The 16,719-nt window shown below is 41.1% G+C and overlaps 1 protein-coding gene across 1 annotated transcript in view; it reads right to left on the bottom strand.

Annotated features, from left to right (window-relative positions):
• The window catches only part of LOC127009754 (gonadotropin-releasing hormone receptor-like), a 140,674-nt gene that overhangs the window by 87,748 nt on the left and 36,207 nt on the right, over positions 1 to 16,719 (bottom strand). Inside the window, exon 5 of the mRNA XM_050883135.1 lies at positions 7,476 to 7,642. Within this exon, the coding sequence (XP_050739092.1) occupies positions 7,476 to 7,642 (167 nt within the window). The remainder of the gene's footprint in view (positions 1 to 7,475; positions 7,643 to 16,719) is intronic.

Here is a 16,719-nt window from a genome sequence, read left to right as displayed (position 1 = left end):
ATCAAGAGAGAGAGAGAGAGAGAGAGAGAGAGAGAGAGAGAGAGAGAGAGAGAGAGAGAGAGAGAGAGAGAGAGAGAGAGAGAGAGAGAGATGGGGGGGGGGCTTCTATATATGAGATCAAGGAAACGTATGGAAAAGATAATGATGAAAGAGGGGGAAGGGGAGGGGCCAGCGAGGCGTTTTGAAAAAGGCTGAGTGAGGAAGGGACAGAGGGAGGGAAAGAGGAAGGGAGGGAGGGAGGGAGGGATAGGGTTTACGAGAGGAGCAAGATTAACAATGAAGAGAGAGAAAGGGGAATGGAGCTAGGAGGGAAAGAGGGGACGAGGGAGGGATGGAGGGGCTGAATTAACCTTGAAGGAACGAAGAATGGGTACGGAAGAAAGGAGGGGAGAGGGGCAAGGGGGGGGAAGGAGATTAAGCAGAGGCAAAGGAAGGGAGTTTTTCATTTTTCTTCGCCAAGATAATTTGTTTTTCCGATTCTCTCTCCGGGCTGACTCGAGGCGACGTGGAACATAAGGGATGAGAGAGAGGGAGGGAGAGCGAGAGGGAGAAGGGGAGAGGGAGAGAGGGAAAGGGGTTACGGAAAGAGTACCATCAGATATATCAATTGACGGGCCAAGACAATCAGGTCACAGGTTCGAATCCGTTCACATAATACATACGAACAAGCTTTGGAAACAGTACTGAATGGATTACTTTCCCTTTGTACTTTCGTGAATTGCAAAAAGAAAACTCATGGAAAACGATCTCAGTTCTTCAATATATATTAAAAGCGTTTGAGTTTTTTTTTTTTTTTTTTTTGCTTTGAACTGTGTTTTGTACGTATGAATTGCGTTGACATCGATATACACATTGTTATTTTAGTATTTTACGAACGGTATTTTTTCTGTGAATTCCAATTATTAATGCTCTTACGAGTGCTTCAGTAATGTTGTATTGGTTGAAAATATTAAATTAAAGTTGTAAAATTTAAACATACACAAATATTTAGAATCGATGATAATTACGATAGCTTGAAAATTATGCATAAGAAGACACGAGATGAATATCAGTATTTGAAGCGGGAGGTGAAAGGGTTAAATTTTCTGAGGTGAAGTGAGGTGAGGTTGGCTTAGGTAAGGAACGCACAAAACTGAGATTGCATGCAAATAATAAAATAAAAGAGGCGAGAGTACTAACAAAATATAGTATCAGGTAAAATATCAAAAAAGGTTTAGTGAAGTCAGGTTAGGTAAGATAAGGTAAAGTTATTTAATAAGGAACGTTGAAACCTATTAAAGCATTACACAAAAGAAAATAAGAGGCGAGAGTGCTAAAGAAAATAGTGAAAAGGTGCACTTGCTAGGTTTAGTGAGGAGAGGTGAAGTTAGATAAGGTAAAGTAAGGTAAGGTTAAATTAATACGGAATGCAAAAAAAAAAAAAAAAAAAAAAAAAAAAAAAAAAACAGAGCATACAAATAAGATAATACAAAGGCGAGAGTACAAACAAAATATAGTATCAGGTAAATATGATAGGTATAGTGAGATAGCTTAGGTTGTACAAGGTGAGGTAAGGTAAGATTAGATTATACAGTGCAGAAACTAAAATAGCATACAGATAAGAATAAAACTAGGTGAAAGTACTAACAAAATATAGTGCCAGGTATAAATGTTATGTTTAGTCAAGTGAGTTTACATTTGATATGCTAACGTAGGGATAGGGTAGGGAAGGGACAGATCAGAAAAAAATAACGCAGATAGCTTGGGAATGAGATCATGAAAATTGGCGAGAGTACTAAGAAAATATGCTTGTAAGTAAAGAGGTTAGGTTTAATGAGGTGGATTTAGGCTAGGAAAGGTACATAGTGAATTTAGGTTAAGTAAGGTACATAGTGGATTTAGATTAGGTTAGGTACATAGTGGATTTAGGCTAGGTAAGGTACATAGTGGATTTAGGTTAGGTAAGGCACATAATGGATTTAGGCTAGGTAAGGTACATAGTTGATTTAGGTTAGGTTAGGTACATAGTGGATTTAGGCTAGGTTAGATACATAGTGGATTTAGGCTAGGTAAGGTACGTAGTGGATTTAGGTTAGGTAAGGTACATAGTGGATCTAGGCTAGGTAAGGTGCATAGTGGATTTAGGCTAGGTAAGGTACATAGTGGATTTAGGTTAGGTAAGGTACATAGTGGATTTAGGTTAGGTAAGGTATATAGTGGATTCAAGTCAGGTAAGGTACATAGTGGACTTAGGTTAGGTAAGGTACATAGTGGATTTAGATTAGGTAAGGTACATAGTGGATTTAGATTAGGTAAGGTACATAGTGGATTTAGGCTAGGTAAGGTACATAGTGGATTTAGATTAGGTAAGGTACATAGTGGATTTAGGCTAGGTAAGGTACATAGTGGATTTAGGCTAGGTAAGGTACATAGTGGATTTAGGCTAGGTAAGGTACATAGTGGATTTAGGCTAGGTAAGGTACATAGTGGATTTAGGCTAGGTAAGGTACATAGTGGATTTAGGCTAGGTAAGGTACATAGTGGATTTAGGCTAGGTAAGGTACATAGTGGATTTAGGCTAGGTAAGGTACATAGTGGATTTAGGCTAGGTAAGGTACATAGTGGATTTAGGTCAGGTAAGGTACAACAGGCTAGATTAACAAGGATTTCAGGAAACTAAGATAGCAAGCGAATAAGGAAATGAAAATAGGTGAGAGTATGAACAAAGAATAGAGACCAAATGGGTTCATTGGACGCACAATAGGGTTTTAGCGCCATCACCATAAGTCTTCGTTTGGGCTTTTTACAGTGACATCTGCCTTCATGACTTTTCGTTTACTCCCGCCCCCCCCCCCACCCCCCCCACCCCAATGCTCTCTCTCTCTCTCTCTCTCTCTCTCTCTCTCTCTCTCTCTCTCTCTCTCTCTCTCTCTACTAGTGCGCGTTGACATTAGAGCTCAAACATCGGTAACTGAAAATAAAGTTAAGGTGCCCAATTTCAAAAGAGCCAACTTCGTAGAAATCCGACGAAAACTAATAGATATGCAACTATCAGATGACGGCAATGCAGAGGACGCCTGGCTAAACTTTAAAAATCACTTACTCACTCAGCAGGACACATTTGTCCCCTTGTGCGAGAAGCGAATTAACACTAATAAAAGTCCACCTTGGTTTAATAGCGAAATTAAACACTCAGTCAAGGAGAGAAAATTGTCTTACAGGTTAAAGAAAGACCAAAGCACGCCCCAAAAAACATTAGACTTTACAATGATGCAAGGCGACGAGTAAAAAGATTAGTGCATCAGGCAAAGCGTAGATATGAAGTAAATATTGCAGCCAACTGTAAAAATAATCCGAAATCCTTCTTCAGTTACATAAACAACAGAAAGGCGATCAGAAGTGGAATTGGACCTTTAATAAACAGCGACGGTGCACTAGTGACTGACAGCCAACACGTTGCAAACCTATTAAATAATTACTTTTCCTCGGTGTTTAATAATAACAGTCCTCCCACCACCACCACCAACACCAGTACTAATGTAAATCCCGAGCATGCATTGTCTAACTTTGAAATAAAACCCGATGAAGTCCTTAAAGCCCTCAAATCACTTAAAACAAATAAAAGTCCTGGACCTGATAAAGTATATCCAACTCTGCTGAAAGAAACAAAGAGCGAAATACTCTCCTCCCTCACAACCGTATTCAATATGTCCTTGCGACAAGGCATTGTCCCTTCAGATTGGAAAAAAGGCTAACGTGACACCGATTTTTAAGAAAGGAGACAAAAAAGTACCAGGTAATTACAGGCCCATTAGTCTAACTTCGGTTGTAGGTAAGCTACTTGAGGGCATAATTAGAGACAAAATTGTGAGTTACCTTGAAAGCCACTCATTAATTGGGGACTCACAACATGGCTTCCGAAACAAAAGCTCCTGCCTATCAAATCTATTAACCTTTTATAACGACCTCTTCACTGTTTATGACGTAACCAAATCACTGGACGTAGTCTATCTTGATTTCCAGAAAGCGTTTGATAAAGTCCCGCATCATAAATTACTTTACAAATTAAAACAAATAGGTATTGACGGTCAGGTAAACCAATGGATCGCGAATTGGTTGAGCAACAGACAACAAAGAGTAGTGATTGACGGATTTAACTCAGAGTGGGCGCCTGTCACTAGTGGCGTCCCTCAGGGCTCGGTTCTTGGCCCAGTGCTCTTCATTATTTACATCAACGACGTGGATGTTGGACTCAATAACCGCATTAGTAAATTTGCAGACGACACAAAGATTGGTAACTCGGTTCTCACTGATGAAGACAGGCAAAGCCTCCAAGAGGATTTGCACAAAATTTCAACGGTCGGATAGATGGAGATGCCCTTTAACGTAGACAAGTGCCAGGTCCTTCAAGTTGGAACGAGGAATAAAAAGTTTGATTACGAAATGCGCGGCGTTAAACTCAAAAGCGTTCAATGCGTCAAGGACTTGGGGGTCAAAATCGCGTCAAACCTCAAATTCTCACAGCAATGCATCGATGCAGCAAATAAAGCGAACAGAATGTTGGGCTTCATTAAAAGAAACTTTTTATTTAAGAATAAAGATGTAATACTCCGGAGCTCCACCAGTTTAGTCTGACCCCACTGGTATTATGCGGTACCGTTTTGGACACCCACCATGCAAAGGATATTGCTAAATTAGAAGGTGTTCAGCGTCGGGCAACGAAAATGATCCCTTCCTTGCGCAACAAATCCTACGAAGAAAGGCTTTCTACCCTTAACATGTTCTCTCTTGAGAAACGTCGCCTCCGAGGAAAACTGATCGAATGTTTTAAAATACTTAATGGTTTCACGAATGTAGACAGATCAACATTGTTTATGATCGATGACACTTTGCGCACGAGGAACAATGGCGTAAAACTCAGATGTAGACAAGTAAATTCAGACTGCACCAAATTTTTCTTCACCAACGTTGTAGTGCGAGAATGGAATAAGCTCCCATCATCAGTGGTCCAGTGTAACACGATTGACTCCTTCAAAAATAAGCTCGACCTTCACTTCCTTCAACTTAATATCAACTAGAGTAGAAATGCAACGTTTTGGAGTCTTCTGATTAATGTAAAATCACTTAGGTTTAAGGACAGACCACCAAGTCTGGACCATGGGGTCTGTGTGGTCTGATTTTCTATGTAAATCTATGTAAATCTCTCTCTCTCTCTCTCTCTCTCTCTCTCTCTCTCTCTCTCTCTCTCTCTCTCTCTCTCTCTCTCTCTCTCTCTCTCTCTCTCTCTTAATTAATTAATAAAATTCATCAACCGCTACCGCAATTATCTCCACAACTATGCAGACACACACACACACACACACACACACACACACACACACACACACACACACACACACACACACACACACACACACACACACACACGTCTTAGATTTAATTGATAAAGTTTTCTCATATTACAGAATCCTCAAAAAAAAAAAAAAAATGTAGTGGCGATAAACTCTGTCCTTTTTTCACTTTAACAACGGATGGCGTAAAATAGGACCTACTTACATCTCGGGCGTTGCTAATGAGCTGGGAGCGAATATTAATGTCATTTTCACGATATGCTTCACCGATTTTAGTTGTGATGTAGTGAAAGCAAATCGTGCACTTTTTGTTTGGCACACTTATAGATAGATAGATAAGTAGATTGATAGACAGAGTACTACTAAATCATTTCATCTGCGAGCCAGGTGGTTAATTAGGCAGTCAGATATCAGACACACCTGTGAGATTTAGTAATTAAAAGTCAGTCAGTCCCATAAAAGGAGCATAATTTCCTCCCCTTATCTCACCTGTTAATCACTTTTTTTGGTCAACCTGTCAGTCAACGCGTCCGTGAATCAGTAAGTCAGTCAGTGAAATCATTCCTGTTATCATTCATTCTTTCAGTCAGTCAATTGTTTCATCTGTTAATCACTTTCTTGGTCAACCTGTCAGTCAACGCGTCCGTGAATCAGTAAGTCTGTCAGTGAAATCATTCCTGTTATCATTCATTCTTTCAGTCAGTCAATTGTCTCATCTGTTAATCACTTTCTTGGTCAACCTGTCAGTCAACGCGTCCGTGAATCAGTAAGTCAGTCAGTGAAATCATTCCTGTTATCACTTATTCTTTCAGTCAGTCAGTCGGTAAGCCAGTCAGTCAAGTAGTTAAAGGGAAGCAATTAACACATTTAGTTCAGTTATTATTTCAGTCCGTCAGGTAGTTACGTCACTCAGTCAGGTAGTCAGGTCAGTAAGTCAGCCAGTCAGGTTATTTGGTCAGTCAGTCAGCCAATCGAAAAAGACACTGAATCGCATGACCTCATAAATGCAGTCAGTCAGTCAATCCGTCAGTCGTCAGTCAGTCATTCAGTCAATCATTTGAGCAAGACACAGAATAATATATCACGCGTGCAGTCAGTCAGTTCGTCAGTTAGTAATTCAGTCCTGTTGCCAGTTTAAGATATTACTGTTGGTTAGTCGGCCAGTCAGTTGCGCTAAGTCACGGTATCCTGCACTCAGCAAGTTATGCGTTCTCAGCTTCAAAGTCATTCAAGGAGTGGGCGGCTTGGGCCAAAGAAAAAACAGAGATATGAGAGGAAGGGAAATTAGACCCTGATGGAAAGCTGAAATCTGGTCATGAGAGAGAGAGAGAGAGAGAGAGAGAGAGAGAGAGAGAGAACATTATTAATTATATATCCAAGCTAAAAATAAAGATAATATATATCTCAAACAGTGAAAATGTTAATGCATCCCACTAATGAAAGTGATTAGAAGCTCGTTTCCAGAAGGTTAATTATACCGCTAATGAAAATTAAAAAAAATAAAATACTCGTTTTTAACACAAGCACTCACGAAGTAAATAAAAAGAACACAAATAAAAAACGAAATTAATATACTTGAGTCTCATAAACATACGGAAAGCTGCTTCTTAATTTCCTGCAAGAAACTCTTAAACCATGTGTGTGTGTGTGTGTGTGTGTGTGTGGGTGGGTGTGTGTGTGTCCCTGGCGTATGCTATTAGGCTGATTGCCAGACTATCAGACGCGGAATGGAGCGACACGAAGCTATTGCAGACTGAATTTAATCCTTCATTTCGGTGGTGTGACGCGCATGGTGGTGATCCCGGCTCTCGTGACTCAGGCAGACAATCATTAGTTAAACCTTACTGTATTGACACGTATCTCGGTAACGTGGTTATTATCATTTTGGACAGCGATAGAAGTAGTAGTAGTAGTAGTAGTAGTAGTAAAGGTAGGGTCATTTCCCAATCCAGTTTCCCCTTTCTTTCATTCTTTCTCGTATTTCTTCTGGATGTCGTTGAATCCTATCCCTCAAGCTTAACCTTAAACCACCTCTGCCTCACTACCGCCACACACACACACACACACAGCACTTGCTCATGTCGGGAGGGTACCTGCTGGCGATTACGAGTACAACACGTGATCAGGCCGTGGTGAATAACACACACACACACACACACACACACACACACACCTCCCCCAGCAGACCGAGACTCACCCCGTCCTCGAACACATTGACCACGGACGTGTCGAGGTCGGCCCCGGAGCTCCGGTAGGTGGTGAAGCGCGAGCTGGCCCGCGTGCTGGCCCGGTACTGCAGGTTGGAGCCGGTCCTGGGCGAAACACGGGCGGGTTAGTGGCGATGGGAGAGGGAGGTTAGGTGGAGTTAGGCTACGCTTGGCTAAACTAAGATAGGCTAGGTTAGATTAGGTTAGGTTAGGTTAGGATGGGTAAGGTTAGATTGAGTTCTGCTTGGTTAGGTTAGGTTAAGCTGGGTTTGGTTAGGCTAGAATAGGTTATCGTCTTCCAAATATGTCGAGGCCGGTCTGGGATGGGCTCCCGCGGATCCTTTCCTCCCCTCTGCTCTGCCACACAGTCCCAACACCTATCTCCTCCTCTCATATGTAAGCTATAGGTAACATATGAGAGGAAAAAATAGGTGTTGGGACTGTGTGGCAGAGCAGAGGGGAGAAATGGACCCGCGGGAGCCAACGCCAAAACGGACTCGACAGTTTGGTTTCACTTTAGGTTAGGCTAAGGTAAGATAGGCTAAGTTGTGCTAGGCTAGGTTTTGTTAGGGTAAGATGGGTTGGGTAAAGTTTGGTTAGATTAGACTGGGGTAGATTTGGCTAGGTTAGGTTAGGCTGGGTTGGTCTAGGTTAGGTTAGGTATAAGCTGGGTTGGTCTAGGTTAGGTTAGGTATAAGCTGGGTTGGTCTAGGCTAGGTTAGGTTAAGCTGGGTTGGATTATGCTAGGCAGGTGGTTTGGTTAGAGTAATGCAGGGTTAGTGGTGGATACATTGGGTAAAGTTAGATGACGTAATGTTAGGTAGGTGATGGAATATCATAGTCAGATAAAGTACGATTGAATGATTAGATTAAGATGTGATATGATGATAGTAAGTTTGAAGTGATGGTGAGAATAAGTTAGTTGATGGGGGCGTAGCTATAATGTTAGTAAGCTAGAGAGGACCAGGTTTGTTTAGGTAGGGTGAAGCTAGTACAGGCATGAATAAGAGATAGGATTTGGGCAAGCTTAACTTTAGTCACTGTACACCAGCGTTGCCAAATTATCGTACACACCGTATTGCATTTTCGTAGTTTCTTACTGATATCTATAGCAAAAACAAACAAACAAACATCAATTTATGACAGTTTTAACGCTTACTTTAATATTCTTTCGTTATTTGTGTAGGTACGAGAGTTTGAGGCTTAAAAATGATAAATACAATGTGGTGAATACGATAATCTGGCAACACTGCTGTACACTGAAAGGGTCCAGAAGCTCTAAGAGAGAGAGGGGGCCTGGCTTCTGGGTCTGTTAGTGTACGGTGACTATGCACTGAATTGAAAGGGTGAGATTAGGTTGGATAAAACGAATGGATAGGTTAGAGAAACTACTGTGGATTAAAATATATACACGATTGGTTATCATGCTCCGGGTTTGTTGGAGTACACACAGTTGCATCATGGCGGGTCATGTGTAGGCTGAGATAAACTTTCTGCCATACAGCAAACTTTATTTATTTATTCATTTATTTATTACGTTGAGCCTGTAGCACCGGTAAGCTTTCTTGCTGAGCCCTGATGGTTTTCCCCAGCCCGGTAGTGGTGGAGAAGAGTGTTTATAGTGGTGTTCCTTGGCTCATGCTGCCGTACGGAACTCGTCTTTGCTCCACTCTTGAGAGTTTCGCTAGAGTACGGGTTGATAGGTGGTCTTAGGACAGCATGTAAGTAGTTTTAAGCCAGTCGGCGATGACTTGAAGCGACGGGCACGATAAGAACCCGGGTCATCAAGGACACCGCCCCCGCACACTGACCACTCAGCCACCAGCCACCAGGTTTAGGGGTGAATGCCTCTCGCCGTTCGGAAAAGGTGGATCGTATCTCTCGTGTTCGTCAAGATGGTTAGGAAAGTTTGACGGGGACGCGTTTTCTGTAATGATGCATCTCCTTTCTGACCTCGTCGCAAGAATGATTGTATCCTGCATCAACACCACTACCATTATTTTCAGTTAGTGGTATTATTATTTTTTATCGGTAGTAATAGTAACTGTAATTGTATTAGTAGTAGTGGTAGTACTAGTAGTAGTAGTAATAGTAGTAGTAGTAGTAGTAGTAGTAGTAGTAGTAGCAGCTCTGTTAGCTTAAGAAAAATATGTTTAATAAGGTTTATAATGCTAAATAAAGATGGTTGTCGGCCACAGTCATTGGCGGGGTGGGGCCAATGAATTGCTTTGTGAAAGGATATGAGAAAAGATACCGCTCACAACGCAACTCTAATGGATGGAGGCCCGTAGTGGTAGTGAAAAAAAAGTAGTAGTAGTAGTAGTAGTAGTAGTAGTAGTAGTAAATGGTGGTACTTGTTGCTGTTGTGCACAATTTTAGAAACTGGGTCTATGATAAATTTGGAATTACGTATCTTACTGCCCATAAAAGAAGTTATTTTTGGATGAAAATAGGATAATAAAAATTTATCTCATGCAGAAAACAAAAAGTTATATAAGATTAATGAACCACTAAACGATGGCAGTTTGACCCCACCGCGGACCTTCAACACAAACACGAGACGGCGGACACACCCTCCCACGCTAGCCCTGACTGCTGGGCCGCTGATAGGCTGCTCCAGGCATCCTTCTGCCTCGTTACCTTCTCCCCAGCGACGCCCTCTATTGACCTACTCCAAAAACAAACATCCTCCCCTTCTGCCTCATGCAATGCAGAGAGCAAACGCACTCTACTGGTTTACTTTCTCTGTAGCCTATTGCGTTGGGTCGTCGGCCTCGATTCCAGTATTAAATGTGGTTTTCCAATGAGTTCAGTAGGAAAAGTCTGTAAAGCTGGAAAATTTAAGTTGAATGATGTCAGACTGGAAAGTGAAAGCTCCAGTAGTCAAAATTTCCCTCCTGACAAAGCTTCGAAACATTGCGTTGGCTCCCTTCGTTTCCCATACTTGTGTTCGAGATATTTTATTTTCCATTGGTTGTTTGACAACGTTTTCCAACCTAACTTTTCACACCAGAAGTTTGTTCAGAAAAGGTTTGCTTTGTTACACATGCTGATAAAAGTTTTAGTTGGCACCATTATTCCGGGCTTTAGGTGGGGCTGAGTTAGGTGCGGCGTCTGGCTGTTTGGGCAGGTCAATGTGTATTTCCAGAGTAAGGTAACACTTATAGGACAAGGCGCATCACCATCCCTTCTTATAAATATAAATGTAGGCAAATATAGATAGAATGATGGATTTAAATTGACGGATACGCAGATAGCTTGAATGATTACATATGTAAACGGTATTTTGTCCAATAAGTATGATTAACACACACACACACACACACACACACACACACACACACACACGTGCGCGCGCACGGGCTATCCTACCCTATTGTAACTCTTTGAAAACGAAGAATCAAAGGAATTGTCCTATTAGAAAAAATGCAATAACACAGTGAAAATATCCGTAATGAACACCACTGAGAGCCGGGGGCGTCAGGTACAGGCCGCAGCAGTGGCTTCTGAAGCGGTGATATTTTACCTCATCGGTGGGGCGTAGTTGGTATGCTGCCCTGACTTTCACTCGGAAGGCTCTGGTTCGATCCCCGGCACTCAGTGGTTTTCATTACAGAATTGTACTAATCACCATTGGTGGACGGAAAATCATATTGCAATTTGCGTCCGTAAGAACGAGCGCAAATAAAAGATGTTCATCAAAATGGAGTGTTTAAATCCACTAACGTTATGAGTTGGCGTATTGGCCAGCGGAAACAGTTCAATTTTGCGAACAACAAATATCGCATGATGTAAAAACAAAAACAAAAAAGATGAAACAGGGGCTTTGATAGTAGTGAAAAACAATCGGGATCACCAGAAAAAAGCGAAATTTAAAAACAAAGAATATTGATCAGCAAATTCACAACATAAAAATAAAAGAGGAAACAAAAACATTGACCAAAAATCTGTATCCGTGATTAACCGCAATACAGCTCCAACAGGTATTCTTATCCATGCTCAGTTGCTAGCGAGGAGGGCAATAATCTTTTTGTCGTCCTTCTGCTGTCTTTCCGTTTTTTTCTACCTCCGTTATGAACCGACATGTAATCACCGTAAACACAACGCATCCTTTGGTAAATATCTCAAGCTGACTAACTTTGGGAAAACTCCGATGAAATAAAAATGACCATATAGAAACCACGCCTGTTCTTGAGGGCAGACTCTGAATGACTCTGAGGAAGATTGATGGAGGTTGGGACTTGGCACGCCCCACCCCACGAGTGCTTTATTTTTTTGTTTCCTTCATTGGCGGTTGACAACTTTCCGAAAAAAAAAAGTGGTCAGCATGGAGGGAGATGCGTATTCTCAGTATGTTTGTTTGTCTTGCTTATTATTTCATGCATTCGTAAGCACAAAAATGTTTACGGTTTATTTATATTTATTGTTCCATGCATCAGCAAAAGGAGAAAAATGGTTGTTTATTTTGTATCGTTATTCCATACAATAGATCGTTTTATTTCTATTATTATTCCATGCATCAGTAGGAGCAAAAAATATATAGTTTGTTCATTTTTTTTTAGTATTTCATGGATCAGCAGCAGCAAAAATGTGAATATGGTTTGTAATAAAAAACAACAACATCATGTAATCTATTTCAATGTATACAAAAAAAATATACCAATTACAATGTGGCGGTGGTGGTGGTGAAGCCCGTGAAGGAAGTGGCGATGTTGGTGTTGATGATGAGTTAAAAAGGTTTGCTGTGATGTTAGTGAGTTTTTATGTACCGTTTGTCAATAATTTTTCTTGTTCTCAAAAGTACGGAATGTGTGTGTGTGTGTGTGTGTGTGTGTGTGTGTGTGTGTGTGTGTGTGTGTGTGTGTGTGTGTGTGTGCATGCTTGTCAATGTGTTTGTCCGTCTGCCTGTCTGTCTCTCTCTGTGTACATGTCTGTTTGAATGTCAGTCACTCAGCGTTTGTCTGTTTATATCTATCTATCTGTCTGTATCAGTCTATTTCTCTCTCATGATATAATCAGACGTAATTCAACTAAAAACATATTTCCTGACAATGACGCACCGCTTGCTTAAAATAATCATGTTTGAAACTAATTATTTAATCGCGTTTATATCCATCTCGTATCATACGCCAGAGGATAATCTCACTCGGTCCCTTTTTTCCCCGTGCGATGAAGGCGTTGGGTCCGCTCCTAAACGTCACTCATCTCTCCCGTGACCCCGAACGATAAAACCGGCACGTCAACGCTGAATTAATGGAAAAAACATAAGGCCGTAAAGGAAGAAGGAAAAGAAAGGCTGTTTGGGATTATTTCACAGCATTAATGGGATCAAGCGTCGGTCTAAAATACGTTGGTGTTTGTGCGAGAGAGAGAGAGTCATTTGTGGTGAATTATGAAACCACAAGACCAGTTTATTTAGTCCGGTAAGGAAGGCTGATTGTGGTGATAAGAGAAGGTGGCGGTGTTGTGGTTTATGATGGTGGTGTTGATGGTGATGGTGTTGTGGTTATCAATGGTGGTGGTGGTGGTGGTGGTGAGGGTAGTGAATAACAGCTGTGTAGTTGGGGTGGGTGAACGCTGTGGTAGTGCAGCAGAGTAGCACGAGGAATGTAAGTACGCCGGGTGATGTATTTCTTTCTCTTTCCCGGATTGGCAAGTCGTTAGCGGCAATGAATGTTCGCGTAAACTTATGGACTCTGTGTGCCTATGTGGGGGTGGGGTGGAGTGGGTCTGTGTGTGCGTGTGTGTGTGTGTGTGTGTGTGTGACGGAGTATTTATAACCTTGACACACACACACACACACACACACAAGACAAAGGGCATCTCTTAACACTACGCAGCTATTACACACGCAGATAATATTTCTCAGGGAAACTTATTGCGTCCATCTCGAAAATTACGACTAAAACGCTTACTATTATCATTCCTGTTGCTTGTATTATTCTTATTCTTATTCTTATTAGTAGAAGTAGTAGTAATTGCTGTAGTTGTTTTAATAGTAATAGTAGTAGCTGAATTAGTAGTAGTAGTAGTAATAGTAGTAATAGTAGTAGCAGTAGTAACAGTAGTAGGAGTTGTAGTAATAGTAGTAGTAGTAGTAGTAGTAGTAGTAATAGTAGTGGTAGTAGTGACGGTTGTTTTCGTTTAGGTGTAGATGGTGAAAATGGGACTATTTTATAATATTGGAGGTTGGTTTCGTGGTGAGGTAGTGGTGGTGATGGTGGTGGTGGAGGAAAGAGCTGGCGTGAGAGAACGAGGGAGAGCGAGGAAGGAAGGAAGGAAGGAAGGAAGGAAGGACGAAAGGGAGAGGAGAATAAAAGCGGTGGAGGAAAATGTGTGGAATGTTTATTAGCGTCGCGCCTCACTTACGGAATGCTGGTTAACTTTCCCGCCTGTCCGTCTGTCCGGCGTGACGAGTGTTTATTAATATTTGTTTGGAAAATGTAGTGTTTGAAGTGTTATGGGGAGAGAGAGAGAGAGAGTCATAGGGTATAAAGTTTGTTTAAAGTTATATTTTATTTATGAGTCTCTCTCTCTCTCTCTCTCTCTCTCTCTCATGTCTTCAATCAAGCGTGTTCGCATCAAAGCCAAATTCTAATGCAAAATATAAAGAATGCCAGTCAGACCGTAGCGGAGGGCTGAGTGGAAGGGTGGCAGCGCCCGAGAGAAAAAGCTCTTTACTTTTCGTGCTGGAATGTTCGACTATATAGGAAAGATGTATATGATGCTGCTTTATTTTCTCTCTTTCTCAATTCATCAGTTTCTCTCTTTCCTTCCCCTCTGGAATTAGGGGCTGCTCTTTTTTGTTGATGGGTATATGTATTCGTTTACTAAAGTTGATGTATATAACGTTTCTCAGAAATTTACATCTCAGAGTATTTGATAAGATGGTGAGTGGACGTTTTTTTTAATGATTTTTGCCATCTATGCGCACATCCATGACACACACACCTTCTTTGAAATACTTTTTTTTGCAACCTTTAATTAACATCAACACGGACAACCATGACACACACACCCTCTCTCATATCAAGACGCATTTTGGCATGAATAATCTCCCCGTCCCACCAAGATACACAGTGATCCCTCAGCCTCAATAGTGGGCCGAGAAGAACAAACTCGTATATCAAGGCGTGGGTTTGCATGTCATCATTCCTCAAACTTGCGTCTTATTCTCTTCTCAAAGTAACCGTCAATGCGCTCACGAGAACCGGAGAAACACCAACTATATCTTACCTTTCCCAGCAACAACCAAATGCATTAAGCTTGAGTTGCAGAAAGGTTTGAATAGGGCAAAAGGATAAGTATAAGTACAAGGTAAATTTAACAATATAGTCGCAACTCAAAGACTGTAAAAGAAAATAGCCAATCAGTGACTATTGCCTCGTCGACGTTTCCTTGCGTTCAGTATGAAGCTCTGTAAGGGTTGGTTATTGGTTGTCGGAGTCTCTATCAAAGCGGCCCCCTAAATTGATTCCTCCATATTGGCTTGTTGTGACTTTGATGAAAACGAAGCCTTCTACTTTTAAACCCTTGGTGACTGTGGAGCCATGGTGGTAATAAAGAATAGTAGTAGTAGTAGTAGTAGGAGGAGGAGGAGGAGGAGAAGGAGGAAGAGAGGAGGAGTAGTAGTAGCAATAGTAGAAATACTAGTAGTAGTAGTGGTAGTAGTAGTAATAGTAGTAATAGTAGTAGTAGTTGTATTATTATTATTATTATTATTATTATTATTATTATTATTATTATTATTATTATTATTATTATTATTATTATTATTATTATTATTATTATTATTATTATTATTATTATTATTATTATTAGTAGTAGTAGTAGTAGTAGTAGTAGAAGTGGTAGTAGTAGTAGTAGTAGTAGTAGTAGTAGTAGTAGTAGTAATAGTAGTAGTAGTTTTTAAAGGGAAGGAAGCAGCTCGAGGGCATATAAAAAAGTGTAGAGAAAAAGCCCGCTAAATGTTGCTCCTAAAAAAGATAAAAGTAGAGTGGCCAAAAGAGAGGTCAATTTCGGGTTGAGAGGTGTCCTGATACTCTCCTCTTGAAAGTGGTCAAGTCAAAGGCAAGAGAAAATACAGATGAAGGAAGGCTGTTCCACAATTTACCAGTGAAGGGGATGAAAGAATGAAGATGTTGGTTAATTCTTGCATTAGGGGTTTGGACAGCATTGGGATGAGCTAGAGTAGATAATCGAGTGCATCGGGGCCGCGGGAGGGGGGGAGGCATACAGTTAGCATGTTCAGAAGATCAGTTAGCATGAAAATATCAATAGAAGATAGAAAGGGATTTAACACTGCGGCGGAATTTAAGAGGTAGAAAACTGCTAGTATGAGGAGGAGACGATGAGACGAAGAGCCTTTAACTCCACTCTGTCTAGTAGAGCTGTGTGTGAGGACCCCCCTACACATGAGATGCATACTCCATACGAGGACGGACAAGGCCCCTGTATATGGACAGCATCCGTGCGGGGGAGAAGAACTGGCGGAGACGTTTACTCGGGAGAAAAGAAAAAAAATTGCTTAAATAATACTCCAACTTTATGTATGTTTTCATGCATTTTGTTTCGTTTCATTGTTGTTCTAAATTTTTATTGTGGTTAATAACATGCAACAGTAGTAATAGTAGTAGTAGTAGTAGTTGTAGTAATAGTGGTAGCAGACGTTTTGGTGATAATAGGTGATCGCTGTTACTCTTCTTGCTTTTTATACTGTTAAGAATCGCCTTCTGTTATCTTTGCGGCTTACATCTCAACTCTTGGAAGTCTTGGTGGTGCTCATGGCCTGGTTTGTGTTATTGTTACTGCTCCTGATAATTGGAATACTGTTGTTCGTGCTGATGATATAAGTTGAATGGATTATATTTTACATTCAACAAGACAGCCGGCAAAGTTCTTCCCCCACAAAGAGAAGGATGGGAAGCACCTGCCGCTATTTTTCTTTGCTTTCTTTGCGTTTTTTCCCTGACGACGCTGCACTCACGGCGTTTGTTGCTCCTCGTACTGCTGCCGTGCCTCCGCTCATTGACGGTGCTCACTCGGCTCCTAGTGCTGCTATTCACTTTTAGTCTGTAGTCTCGCTGTCTATGGGAACACTGATGCCAGCGTATTAGAGGTTATCAGGTCTGTGCATTTTTAAAGAAGCTGTTTCCCGTGAAATTAGATTTGTTTCAGGTCAG

Source organism: Eriocheir sinensis, chromosome 41 (assembly GCF_024679095.1).
Source record: "Eriocheir sinensis breed Jianghai 21 chromosome 41, ASM2467909v1, whole genome shotgun sequence".
NCBI classification, from domain to species: domain Eukaryota; kingdom Metazoa; phylum Arthropoda; class Malacostraca; order Decapoda; family Varunidae; genus Eriocheir; species Eriocheir sinensis.
The sequence above is the reverse complement of the archived record's forward strand: the minus strand, read 5'-3'. Positions and strand labels throughout refer to the sequence as shown.